This window comes from Penicillium samsonianum (assembly GCF_028829775.1).
Source record: "Penicillium samsonianum strain IBT 33392 chromosome Unknown utg000006l_segment0_segment0, whole genome shotgun sequence".
Lineage (NCBI taxonomy): Eukaryota > Fungi > Ascomycota > Eurotiomycetes > Eurotiales > Aspergillaceae > Penicillium > Penicillium samsonianum.
Window position 1 is genome coordinate 1,267,199 of NW_026643264.1, and position 13,364 is coordinate 1,280,562.

At 48.2% G+C, this 13,364-nt stretch overlaps 3 protein-coding genes across 3 annotated transcripts; all 3 read right to left on the reverse strand.

The window, feature by feature from the left end:
• Window positions 1–211: 211 nt before the first annotated feature.
• Window positions 212–1,259, reverse strand: N7471_010568 (uncharacterized protein; the record flags this gene model as incomplete). Its single annotated transcript, XM_057283287.1, has 2 exons — window positions 212–239; window positions 298–1,259. The coding sequence occupies 2 exons, from the start codon at window positions 1,257–1,259 to the stop codon at window positions 212–214; spliced, it is 990 nt and encodes a 329-aa protein (XP_057132266.1).
• A 993-nt stretch (window positions 1,260–2,252) lies between these two features.
• N7471_010569 (uncharacterized protein) lies at window positions 2,253–2,435 on the reverse strand (the record flags this gene model as incomplete). Its single annotated transcript, XM_057283288.1, has 1 exon — window positions 2,253–2,435. The coding sequence occupies one exon, from the start codon at window positions 2,433–2,435 to the stop codon at window positions 2,253–2,255; it is 183 nt and encodes a 60-aa protein (XP_057132267.1).
• Window positions 2,436–5,519: 3,084 nt separating this feature from the next.
• Window positions 5,520–6,131, reverse strand: N7471_010570 (uncharacterized protein; the record flags this gene model as incomplete). Its single annotated transcript, XM_057283289.1, has 1 exon — window positions 5,520–6,131. One exon carries the CDS (start codon window positions 6,129–6,131, stop codon window positions 5,520–5,522), a length of 612 nt encoding a protein of 203 aa, XP_057132268.1.
• Between the last annotated feature and the right edge of the window lie 7,233 nt (window positions 6,132–13,364).

Below are 13,364 nucleotides of genomic sequence, written 5' to 3' on the forward strand. Positions count from 1 at the left end.
CAGTAGTAGGTACCTTTTTTTTTTCAGATGGCGGTGATGTTTAACGTGATGCAGTAGCTCTGACTTCGAGACGGTGGTATGATAGCACTGAATCACATTCTCATGGTAAACAAACATAAATACCCATTTCATGCCATGAAAAATCACCCAGGTGGTGAATCCAGCATACGATAATGCCGCAAAGAACGATCCGGCACTCTAGTACGCTGACTCAAATCTCTAAGAAGGAACCAATCTTCCTGTACAGATAATATAGCATCTTTATGATGACTTTCACATGGTTCCAGCTTTTCCCACCAGAGACTGCTGTCTTGCACGTCATAGGGGCCCATGTCAATGATTGAATCTGCAAATACTTGTCCTCTGATCCTATCCCGCCAATGATGACGGCGATAAACCGCCCAGGCCTTAGAATCCTCCCAGGCCTTAGAATCCTCCCAGGCCTCAGAATCCTCCCAGGCCTCAGAATCCTCCCAGGCCTCAGAATCCTCCCAGGCCTCAGAATCCTCCCAGGCCTCAGAATCCTCCCAGGGCGTATGAGTATGATCCAAGGCCATAGAACCTTTCCATTTCCCAGGAGACAGCTTATACAGCTTGCTTACCACGTCCTCTTCAACCTGTCTCATTCCAGGTATGGTTCCAATGGAATCGGCCTTATTTGATTCCCAGATGATCTGGAACAGGAGGGGTGAAGCTTCCGCTTTGGTCTCGTCATTTCCCTTGAATAAGGACAACATGTCAAAAGGGGTCAAAAATGTTTGGACACGCGTAAGAAATACATTCCAAGCGGATAGGATTGTGGAGTTAGAAGTAAGGTACATATCACTTCGAGTTTGACCTGTGGTGTTCAGGTCTGCCAACAACGGGTTGTCTTCAGGGGAGTTGAATACACGGTGTAGCAAAAAGTTCAACGTATAATCAAATATTTCAAGAATTTCAAGGCTTTCTTGTAAGGTGCGGTCAAGATTACCGGACCACATATCCATGACTTTGTCGAATGAAGGATTGTCAAGGTCTAGGTTATCAGAATCTTCAACGATCGCAAGAAACTGCCACGCTTTTGTATCCAAAACGCGCCCCATTACCGCACGATAAAATCTCTCTTTGGATACGGTCTTCTCTTGTTCGTTTTTTGGCAGAGGACAAAGCTTGCTAGCGAGCTGGTCTTTGCAATCTGCATAGCACGCCAACGTGTATCTCTCGGATTGTTCGTACGAAACGTCGCAGTGATATGATAGCGCACCCCGGTACTGGCTCATGTGAGAGATATATAAGCTTCTCAATTGATTAGCTTGCCTCCACCATAGGCGAATCCGTTGGACGAAACGAAAACAATCATTTTTGTCACTCATGGAGGGAAAGGCGTTAAAGTCACGGCCAAGACAGAAATCAAGCTGACTTAAAGAGGTTGTTGGCAAAAGAGAGGGACTTTTCAAGGTAATATCTTCTTCCTCTTTGCCGTGCATTGTGTCGATCAAGTAACAGAGAGGAGCATCGTATTTGTGATATTCCGAAGCACGCTTCTCTATGTCAATTTTTTTGTGTTGAGAGTCATCATACGAAGCTAGACTTACAATGATAGACATAGTAATATTGTCACCATGGTCTTTAAAAAGACGAAGTAGTGTGCTGCAGGTTATCGCAAGAGAAAAAGGCTCAACAATGTTGGATAATTTCTCAAAAATCATCAGCAACACCTCCAGTGGGAGCGATAAAATATAGTTTGTCCGAGAATTCATGTTTGCGCCTGTTGTGCAAGAAGTGGATATAGAAGAAAACTGCGCCAGAACATGAGAAAAAGGAAGCTTGGTCACTATGCCGGGCCGAGATCATCCGAGTGATTTTTTTTTTGACAGCTTGTGATTCGTGCTTATGTATTTTATATCAGTGATAAGACTAGTTAGTATCTTCGTTAAACATCTCACTGTTCGGAACCGGAACATGATTCAAAATACGGGAGTAGCTACATAAATATGGATTAGCTTACCACCATGTGATTAGGGTTCGAAAGAACATCTTGTAATTAGGTGGTGGTGGGCTTGGCACGATTATGTTCGCAACATGGAAGGCGATGCTAGGCGCTAGTGTATAAGGGTCTCGTTTTTGCCACAGTGAAGATAATCCAAACTGCTAATTCTACGGCATTCATAGTGATTATAGCTGGTTTGCACTTCGCGCAACACAAATTGGGTAAATGTCCTTGTCTCCTCCATTCCTAGTCTTCAACTATCTGCTCGCTGTTCCACGATCGTCTAAGTCAGTATTATTATTGACTGGAGCATCCACTCGTAGCCAAAGCTCGGGCTGCCCGCGCTCAGATACTTTACTAGTCCCACCTGCATATTGACGATGGGCTTGCGGACTTCACCGGAGATCAATGTCTTGAAATTCATTTCGTCGTGCGTGTTTTGGTTTGATTTGCTCTGGCTCGGCATCATGGGGAAAACAGGAATCCGGGCACTTAAAAGTTACTTACGAATGGCCGGTTCAAAATCAAAAGTCGGCCAAAACATAAATCCAGACTCGACATTAGACTGGACTGAGGCGGCAGGTGGAAAAAGCCAGATTCTAGAACTCCCAGCAAGGATGAACCCGACGACTTGGTAAAATCATACTGGTCTCCTTCGCCGTCCGTAATCAACATCTCTAATATAGTAATGTAATGATGGGTCCTGTGTCTCGAAAATGACACGATGATAATAACAGCCCGCACAAATCGGATCGCTACCAAGATTCAAGTCGAACAAAGCTTGATCAGGAATAAATTTACAGAGGTTTGTTTTCGATGGCCTACCTGACCTTCTTAGTACTTGTTGAAATAACAATCTGGTATTTGTGTGCAGAATATTCCTTCTTCCCTTCCGGCAGAACCTTTTTAGAATGTAATCGCTAACTTATGCAGGATCAGATTCTGATTTGGCCCTGACGCGCCTTGGCGGTTGGATCTCAGATAACTAAAAACTAAAAACTAGTTTATCAAAGATTCCCAGACCCATTGATTGCTTCATTAGCTTCGTTCTGTTCAAACCTCGGCTAATACCATCTGTTGTAAAATATTAATAATTGGAATTAGATAAAATTCAAAACGATACCCGCGACGGTGTCACAAGCATAGAGCATCAATATAAGATTATAAAGTTGAGGCAGCTCCGTTCCTCCAGCCACGCGGGCACTTTAATACCCAGCTAATTCTCTAACACATCTCGATTCTCCCTTTTTTGAAATGTATTACACTCCATGCGACTTGTACGTATCGAGGGAACCATCGGTTGCTGCCCCAGTTTTGACTGGTAGCATCTTACCTGCCTCATACTCATCACCATACCCGGTGGGCACCATCAACGTGCGGAATGATACTGGTAGAGAAGCCCGGGTCCCAGGAACCGACTATCCGATATAGGGCATGTTTGTGGACCGATCGTGACCCTACCACTCGTAGCGGCACCAGAAGTCGCTCACTTCAAATGACGGTTTCAACCCCTTCCTCTGGAAGAAATCCTGATATCACACTATTGGGATATATGGTATATGGATTCTGCTAGAAATCGGCAGCTGATAGGGTTAGGAAGAGGTTCAAATCTCCGATTTTGATATACGCCATTAGTTCATAGCGCCGGGCGTTCTAACACGGTCTGCTGCCGTGCAGTTGGGCAGGGTGCCGAGTATCTTAAGAGGCATAGAAGTCTATGCCTCTATTGCTATTTTCGTCTGATATCCTGGTAGTCTAGATGAGCGAAGTAGGTTAGTGTTTTCCACAATCCAGGCTTGCGTATTTCCATTATGCGCATGCTTGACAAATCGTCCATATGAATAAATACGAATAATAGCAAATTGGTGAGGAGCAGGAAGCCGTCCTACCAGCGACCTTGTTTGTGGATTGCTTTTGATGTCCTGTCGCTGTAGTGTTTGCGATAACAAATCCAGATCAAGCTCGTAACAAGGTTGCGTCCGCGTAAGATGCTCTTTTGGGACGATGTAGGCAAGATCTCCCGAGATACATATGCGACCCTGTGTTCGATCTTTAGTTTCATCAGGAATTTTCTATAGCTAAGTCTAGAGATAGAGAGTAGCTCAGCATGCAAGAAGTGAAATGATTAAGCAAAAGGGCTTTGTGGTATCATCAGCGCTATCTCTTTGGAGAAACTCTCCCCAAGTTTTGTTTTAACTGATCAATTTCAATCATAGCAAACCATGAGAGTGGTTCGACTTGATGCGCAAGAGCCGGTTCTTGCATTAAAGTTATTCTACAAAGGCAAACACTAGTGCAAATGATTCCGTCTCGCTCTGAAACGTAGTCAACTGACGTTTTCTCACCTACCTGATTCACGAAATATACTCGAATAGGGTCTCTCTCGTGATGTCAGGGAAGCCTTGCTCAGTTTATATGCGACGAGCTGATTGGTATCCTGAACTGAAATTGAGGCTGGGTTGTAGATCTCTTGAATATTGGAATTTGGGAGGGACGTGTCCCTTTTTCTCTTGCTCAGACATGAAGTGGACCATGTGTGACGAGAGTCCATGTATGAAGAGTCCATGTATGAAGAGTCCATGTATGAATGGTATTGATAGTAGAATGAATCCTGCCGTTACTGAATATGACGGTTAAGCTCCTTAAGTAATCGCTCGAGATCCTTTCTTTGTGCTGCCCGATTGTGTATTTTAGGACCCTCCAGAGTGTTCTCAAAGGAGACGTCGTGTGTCCGATACTTGTGGTGCAGCCGACTAAGCCTTGTAAAGGACCCCGGATGTGTGGGAGGGAAAGAGTTTAGCCATTCTAATCAGTCACTGCAATTACTCACTTCGACTCCAATCACTATATAGGGTTTACAGTTTCCTCAACAGCAGTCAGTGCAGCCAAAAAGTGGTAAAGAGCCAATTCCAGCGGCGTTATATATTGAAATTCAAAATCTAGCATGAATCTTCACGTAAAAAGCCCCAGACCCTCCCCATGGTAGCCGTCTCATGTACTCTCAGTACACACAGTTGCAGATTCAAAGACCCTCCGACGGTGCCCCCGAGTTTCCAGATTAGGTATGAACCTTGCACTGTTCGGTCAATCTCGAACTAGAGCGCTGCATCAAAGTCACTCTTCGTCCCCTAATTTGTCTTCTCACAGCAGTGCCGTTCCTTCTCTTGGTAGGAGACGTTGAATTGGTCTTCAAGCCTACGGGCCCACATTCGACGCGCCAACCCATGTGGGAGCTTGTTTCCATTCGATCCGTGTAAATCATGATAAACAATTGCATGAGAACCCCCCTGGGCCCTCTTGAGTTCAAATCGACGCCCTGCTCCTCCCTGGTTTATGCACACGAAACCGATATTCCTTAGAAATTGTCTCCACGCCTCGAAGGACTCCTGTCCTTTCTCGTTCCGTAAGTCATCCCAAAACACTATATCCTTCTCTGCTGTGATATGTACAGTCGGCCGGCTACGCGGCTCTTCTGTGATGGATGAGACGGGGACCCGCAAGGATTCTGGATATTTCAGTGGGGTGTGCCGCCGCCGCCGTCGCGACATTCTCATCTTGTTTCAGTCGGCGTGGAGTTCATAGAGTTCGTATCTTGCGAACCACATCCCGACTCCAAAATTGTGGATGCGGATGCTCTTGGGACCGGGGCCTGGTCGAGAATGGAGACAATAAGACTGGAGTTGTTCCATTTTCTCATGCAGTCATCAATGCGATTCCAGAACGTGCAGTGGCGATGTTCTAAGGGGGTATTCTCATCTCGAGCCTCTTTGTTGAACTCATTCCCCGTGCGTCCGATTCTTGCCAGAAAGTTTTCGATATCGTCTACCCACGGTCGTTCACGTTCTTGCCACTCCGATGTGGCATCGCTGGCCAGGGCGCAATGTCTGTCGTCGAGGTTGAGGATGAGATTGTAGTGTTTGGAAGTCTCCTGCATGCAAGCAGCGACAACTGACATGTCGTGAAAGACTTGGGCAATTGGGAATGGCGGCGCTTCCTCACGATTAGCACCCGAAAGCTCCCGCTCAATAGTTCTCAAAACCGCATCGAAACCCATCAACCGTATTGTAGGGTCATTCTCCTTTATCAGGCCGAAAAGATAGCGTAGTGTACTATTTGTCGTCTCTTTGCATAGCCACGCATTGTTCTGCAAGGAAGAAAGCATCTCATTGAGAATAGAGCGAAGTGCGGAATGCATAGATATCGCGCCTGTGATTCGGACATCATCGCAGGGAATCTGAATTGCGGATAAATGACTAGAGAAGCTCGTATGGTGATCGTTGTGGCAATCACGGAGTTTTTCATGGATAGTGTGAAAAATATCGATCCGCCCAAAAACAGAACGTAGGAAATTCGAAGTGTTTCTTTCCATGTCTGTAAACCGCATGCGCCAATATTCTGCGTTATTACGAAGCTCCAAGAGATTGTCAACTGCTTCTTTAGCAGACGCACTCAAGATGCTCGCTAAGTTCTCCCAACCAATACAGTCTGGTCTCCCTTAGCAAGTCGATCTGCTGCATCATTCCCGACATTCCCACAATGTCCTGGGATGCACTGGAAGCGGAGTATGATATTCTCTGCCTGAACCTCGGAGGCTGCCTGTATGATTGCATGGACGATTCGCTGTCCCAATTTGGTACTTGGGTTCTGGATTGCTTGCAAGGCCGATCTGCTGTCACATACGATTGTGCCGTTGACCGTACTACATCTCCGGCATTTGTGCGCCGGTGGGCTAGCTTGAACACCATCTCGACCGCGTAGAAGATGCCAATGAGCTCTGCTACGTGGACCGACCAGCGTTCCGTCGGACCCACCTGCACCTGTTGAGATTCCACCACCTCTTCCTGGTCGTTGATTGCGACGATGGCAGTTCCAATATGGTCTTCACGTCCGGAAGCGTCCGAGTAGACAACAATATCGGACGTATTTCTTACCGAATCTGCCCTTTCTCTCGCTATTTCTCGGTCGCTTCCAAGCTCAATTTCCGAGAATGCGTCTGCTCGCCACGGTGGTAATGGAATTGGGTCGATCGTTCTAGCTCATTCAGCCTGTCGACATCCATGGTCTTCAGTGCTTCTGCAAGAGGAAAGCGCGCGTACGATCCCACATTGTTTCTACAATTCTGGGTGCGCGATAACACGCTCCAAATGGGATGGGCACGGGGTAGAGTGTGTAGTCTCGCTATAGTGCGTTGCGCTCGGTGGCGAAGACGGAGATGCGTAGGGGGCAGGTAGGTTTCCACTTCTAGCAGACCACTTAAAGCGACAGTCGTCTTGGTGGCACGTTTGATGGCCTGCTGAACGTGTTCCTTCCACCGAAGTTCCTGGTCGTACACCCCCCCCAGCAGCTTGACTGAAGGCGAGGGCTTGACGTCGGCTACATCGAAGGTGATCTTCCCTTCTAAGCGCTCTCCCCTCTTTCTGGTGAGGCGAATGAGCTCGGTTTTCTCCGCCGCAAAGCACGATCCTGCTCGTCGCGCCCACTCCTCTATGTAGGAACATTCTCGGCTGTATTTTGACTAAGTTTTCCTCGGTCGAGCGACCTACTCTCCATTGGAAGTAGTCTTCAATGAATGCTGACGCGCATCCGTGGGAGTCGACGGGCTGGTCGACCAGATCGGCGTTAAAGAATGCAAACAAGATGGGGGAGAGTGGCGATCCTTGCGCTAGACCTGCATTCACCAGCAGCTCGGTCTCGGTGCGGAAGTCGTCAAATCCAGTGTTGGCGTGCCGACCGCTCATAAAGCTCGCGATCCATTTCCTTGCCACCATTGGAATACCTCTCGTCTGTAACGAGGCATCCAGGCTCACCCGGTTCACCCCATTGAAGGTGCCCTTGAGGTCGAATGCGATTAAAGTCACCACCTTGTGTTTGTTACAGGCTTTGTCAATCGCACTAGACAGCGCCAGCAGGGCTTGTTTAGTGGTTCTGCCCGGGCGTCCGCCGAACTGGCTGTTTGGTACCAGGCTATTTTCTCTGCGAGGTAGGACAATCTTCGCGCTATCACTGCTTCAAGAAGCTTGCCGAGTGTATTCAGCAGTGAGATTGGACGGTAGGCGCCGGGTAGCGAGTAGTTTGCCTGGTTTCCGTAACATAATAATCTTCGCACTACGCCACTGTTTCGGATGGTATCCTAAATCTACGTTTGCTGTGAAGATGCCGGTGATCCAGGTTTTCAAATGTCCCCATAGCTTCTTCCAGACCAGCATCGGCAGACTATCCTCTCCCGGTGCAGTAGTTCCTTTCGCTGTCTTCAGTGATCGTTGAATCTCGAGTTCGGTGATCGGGTACCACGGGAGCTCCGGCTGTGGAGAGGTTGGTGTACTAGGGTCGGGCGTGTTTATTACTGGGAAGAACGCGTCAAGAAAAGCCTTTGCCTTGTCTTCGTTCTGGGTGACCTCCTCCGAGCCAACCTTCAGGGCTGGGATACACCCCCATATTTCTCGAGGTTTCATCTAGGTGGCAGCTTTCCAGAGCTTTCCTTCGCCGGCCTCATCCAGGAACTGTCTCCAATGCGAAGCTCTGGCCTTCTCTATAGTCCGCGTCCACGCTCGGCGCTTTTTTTGCATAAGTTGAAAGGCTGTAATGGTGTTGACGTGGTCTCGTCCAAGCTCCGCACAGCTTGCCTGCCATCTTCTGCGCAGTTGATTCACTTCGACTTGCTGGACCTTCAGGTCTGGTGTAAACCACCGTTTGGAGTATGGCGTTGGGCGAGTGTCGGGCGTGAGCTGGTCCACGGCCTGGGCTGTCGCTGATACGAGCTTCTCCACAACTCGGTCGAGTCCTGGCCGGGTCTTAATGTCCTTCCAGGGGCCTGTCTGTCGGGCTACCTCCTCGCCGATTCTGGCCCAGTCCGCGCGCTCATACGCTTTTCTCGCTTTGTTGCTTGGCTTATTCTGGGGTTGAAGGTTCCATTCCGAATACGTAGCGCGGTGGTCTGACCCGTAGTTTTCATTGTACAGATGACATTTGACAAGTAGTTCCGGGTTGTCTGTCACTGTCTGATCGATGGTCGAGCTTTGTCCTGGATTATTCAAGGCCCAATAAGTCGCCGTTCCTCGAGGGAGACAGCTGTGGAGGTTGTGGGTTTGGAAAAAGTCGATCAGGTCGCTGGCGTCTTCGATAAATCTAGGTGGGATGTGGTTGTTGCCCCACATCGGATGATGTCGGTTGAAGTCACCAGAAACAATGAAGCTAGTCGCGCGCTGCTCGTTTTGTGTAGCGGTTGTGATGGATTTTTGTATCGCAGTGAGGGCTGGCAATGCTGACGCGTCATCGCCCGTGAAAAGCGGTACTGGGGGTATGTAGACAGAAAAGACAAGGGTTTGAGAGTCGGGCGTCCAGATCTTGATGGCTGCGATATCTGGGTGGTCGCAAGGTATTTGACGGTGTGAGGAGTTAGAGACTCTTCTGTTGACGTAGATCAGGCTGCGAAACCGAGCGGCGTCAGTCTGCGTCGTAGGTCGGTATAGTCGCCAGGCGCTGTGGTTGATGTGCGTGCGATAGGTGGTAATGGATGGCTCCTGGATCAGCAGAACGTCCAGCTCTAAGCTCTGGGGATCGTTGATCAGTGCTTCCATTCTCGGTCCCGATTTCATCATGTTCAACTCTAGGATGCGGAGATTCTTCTCTAGCATCTGGTAGGGTTGAAGGTCGATGGTGTTGGACACTGTCGATCGCCCGTAGGGCGTTCACCGCTACAATCGAGACACCGGGCTCTCACCCCTGGTGGACATCTCTCCCGTTCATGCTGGCCAGCGCCGCGGCGTTTCCTTGCATGACCATGCTAGATGGCCGAACCGTTGGCATCGGAAGCACCTCTTCTTCTTGATTTCGCATTGTACAACCGTAGTGATGAGTGGCCCGTTGATAAGGAGCCGCTTCCGAAGCATATGCTCCGCTCCCTCTGGGGAGTCGAACCATATTCCCAGTGAGGCGAATTTCCCCATCGGCTTGTCCTTCGCTTTCATCCAGGCCAGCTCGTCGATCTAGAAGCCGTGCTCCGCTAGGCCGTTGTCGTCGATGATTTTCTCTGCTGCCTGGATGTGTCCCGTCTCTAGATCGAATTCCTCTGTCGGAGTCCGGTGTACGACGACTCCAAATCGCGGTTTTACCAGCTTTGTGTTATTGCCCAACTTATGTAGCCACTCGGCGTTGTTGCGGGCCATCTCAGCTGACTCCGCGTTTTTGAATCGAATGATGTAGCCGGTTTTGGTGGTGCCGATGCCGGCCACTTGGGCGTCTTGCGTCTTGCGTCGCTCTGCAATGCAGTGCGAATGTGGTTGTTGGCCGCATCGATGGGAAGATATCGTCCGAAAGTGTTTCCGTCATTGTTATTGTTGTCTCTTGGGTCGACAAAGGTCCTCTGGGTGCTCATTCGGACGCAATCCTGGTCTTTCTCGGGTCGTTGGCGGTTGAGCGGGGAGGTGCCATTGCCGCCCTCAGCTGCGACGGCGGCCCAGGTCCTGGTCGCTGTCACCGGCGGGGTGGCCTCGATTTGTGTTCGCAGTGCTTTCACCTCATCGTGCAATTTCTCGTTTTGTTCCTGGAGGACATTCTGGTTGTGCTTGACCTGGAGTTCATTTTGGGTGGTTGTGATGGTCGCTGTTTGGTGGCGGATGATGTCTTTCAGCGAGCTGATCAGTTTCCACACCTCCTTGGTGGTGATTCGACCGTTGGATCCGACGGGGCGAAGGCATCTCCACTCCGGGTTCGCTTCCGGTTCTCGGTGGTGATCCTGGCTTCGGGATCTTCCTCAGTGAAGCTGGCGGTGGTTTCTTAGGTGTTTGTGGGAGGGGTCTCGGGCCCTCCCGCGGGTGGGTCCGCCATCGGTTAGGGATAAGCTTCCGCTCGGTTCACAACACCACAAACTTATATCACAATAACCTTAATCGCAACGCAGATTCAGGATCGAATCGCCCCTGGTTGGTTCGTTCCCCTTCACTTACAGGTTCACTTGTTCCTGCTTACAGTAGCGACCGCTTTCGCCTTGTGTTACGTTACATGATGGATCGAAATCAGTTTCACCATTTGCTCACAGAGGTCCTTTCTTGAACCCTCTTTCGAAACACGCTATACCTACTACGGTTACTCTGCCCCTGAACTCCCTTCTTGGCAGTATTCCAGTCCAGTCGTAAATAACAGTAAAAACATCTCCTTTATTAGGCTTGTAAGGTCTCCAGGGGTTCTAGAATGTTGATTTAGCAAACTAGTCAAAACAGACGGATGCCTGCTCGTTTGGAGATGTGGCAGGACACAGAGCAACCAGGCTAAACCTGAACACTACCCTAAATACGCGCAGATCTTTAATTAAGCACGAGTGGTCGCACCTGAATGGTGGCTAGCCACTTCGAAACATTATCGGCAGCGAAGCGCTATCTGTATCACAGATGGCGTGGGCTGCTGGCTGCAGCAAGCGTGCTTTCCCGAGATTTCTCAATCATTGGCCACTAACTAGCGTCACAATATCCATCAAACAGGCTGAGATGATTAGTGCATGGGTGGCCACTTTGTCCAATTAAAGTACGCGCCCCTGCCAAGATGGTTGGAAGCATCCAATAGTATGCCTCTAAATCAAGTGTTCTTTGTTTGCCTCTGAGACTTCCAGCGTTGGGGTCAGGATCGGGAATATGCATAGGTCTGGTCTCATAAATGGTCCTATTTCAAAGATGCCACCAAGGTTGTTTTGCATCTAGCAAACAAAGAGAACCGGCACTGCGAATTGACTATTTAATTCCGTCGCATCACCCACTCTTTACTATGGACATCTACAATGAACAATATTTTCCGACTTTATGAGTCCCGATCACCAGATATGACAGAAAAAAGCTCCTTGCGGCCGCTGCGGCCAATGGAGAAAGGTTCATCCTCCCAATCACAGATACCGCGTCCATTAGTTGAAAAGCGACGGAATGTCTCTCTTGCTTGCACAGAGTGTCGCCAAAAGCGAATCAAGGTTAGAATGTAATGAATCGTTCATATCCTAGTGCTGACAGGATCTAGTGTTCTGGTACAACTCCATGTGTGAACTGTACCGCGAAAGGCTGTCAATGCCTCTATGGCAGTGATCGCAGGCGCAAATCTCATAACATCGAGTCATCAATATTCCAAGCACTGCACTACACCGTGGTTAAACTCCGCTCTAAAAACCCGGATAACGTGAGGTCATTCATTTTACAGATCCGAGGCTTGCAAAGCGATCGAGATGGAACGAGTTTTCTCCTTCGTGAGAGCAAACAGGGTGATCAGGATGTCTAATGTCGGATGATAGCTGGATGAAGATGAAAGGAAGATGAAGGAGTTGGCATAGGGCATAAATATGGTAGACGAGTCATGTTGCTTACAGCGGCTTCTGTGTATTCACCAAATCGTCATATCCATATCCCGAAGCTATGTCAAAAAGGGCTAGCCGATCTTTGCATTAAGGTTCGAGAAAAAATCGAATGTAAGGTGGTGACAGCAGTTCCGGAAAGTGTTGTAGGCATTAGATTGACTCTTTAATCACTTCTGTTTGATGTTTGATGCATCTCTTTCAGTAAATGATTAGGCCACAAATGGGAGTACAAAAAAAGTTGAAATAGTACACAGAGGAACTATACAGCATGTAAAATAAGGAGTAACTATCTCTTGCGAAAAATAAATTGAAACTATAGGTAAAGTGCCAGAAATATAATTATAAGCTGTCTAATATCTTCATACACGGAAAGAAGTTTATATTTATAGGCTTCTTCTTCCTCCCCTGAAATCCCTCAATTGATGAATTTGTAATAGAAACAGAGTGGTAGAATCAAGAAGAAAGGGCTGAATGAGCGGTGACAGTGCTGAGTGCTGGATTCTCCCGTGTTCCATTGATAGAATGCAGCCTGAATTGGAATCATATCCTGTGCTACAACAACATGGCGGTTGTATGCAGGAACTGGTGTTGTAGATGGCAAACTCCATCGACGGCGCTAATCTCGATTCTGCAAGAGTTCGAAATCCTTGGTATGCGAGAATTGCATGGTGACAAAGCATATCGAATTAGGGTTAGCATTGAAAGCTCCATGTCAATTACTGAGAATTAACCTGGATTCTCAACAAAAAAATAAAGCTAGCAGAGAATCGCGCAATTCTGATAGCTGTTGAAGTATATATTGTGTCACCGCAATGCCCAACGCCATAATGCCTCAAAAACCCTAATAACTAGTCGTGAGTCCCAATGACCTAAAGCACTCTGTTCTCGAGATGAAACCCTAATACACCACTCGAGGAAAGTTTAAAACCCTTGTTCGGGGTCTTTTTCATACCGCATCTAGCTCGTCTAATTAATGCTTTCAATTCCGAGAAGAACTCCTCGATAGGATTCAAGTCAGGTGAGTAAGGTGGCAAATACACTAGTTTTACTCCTGCTTCAGTGCAC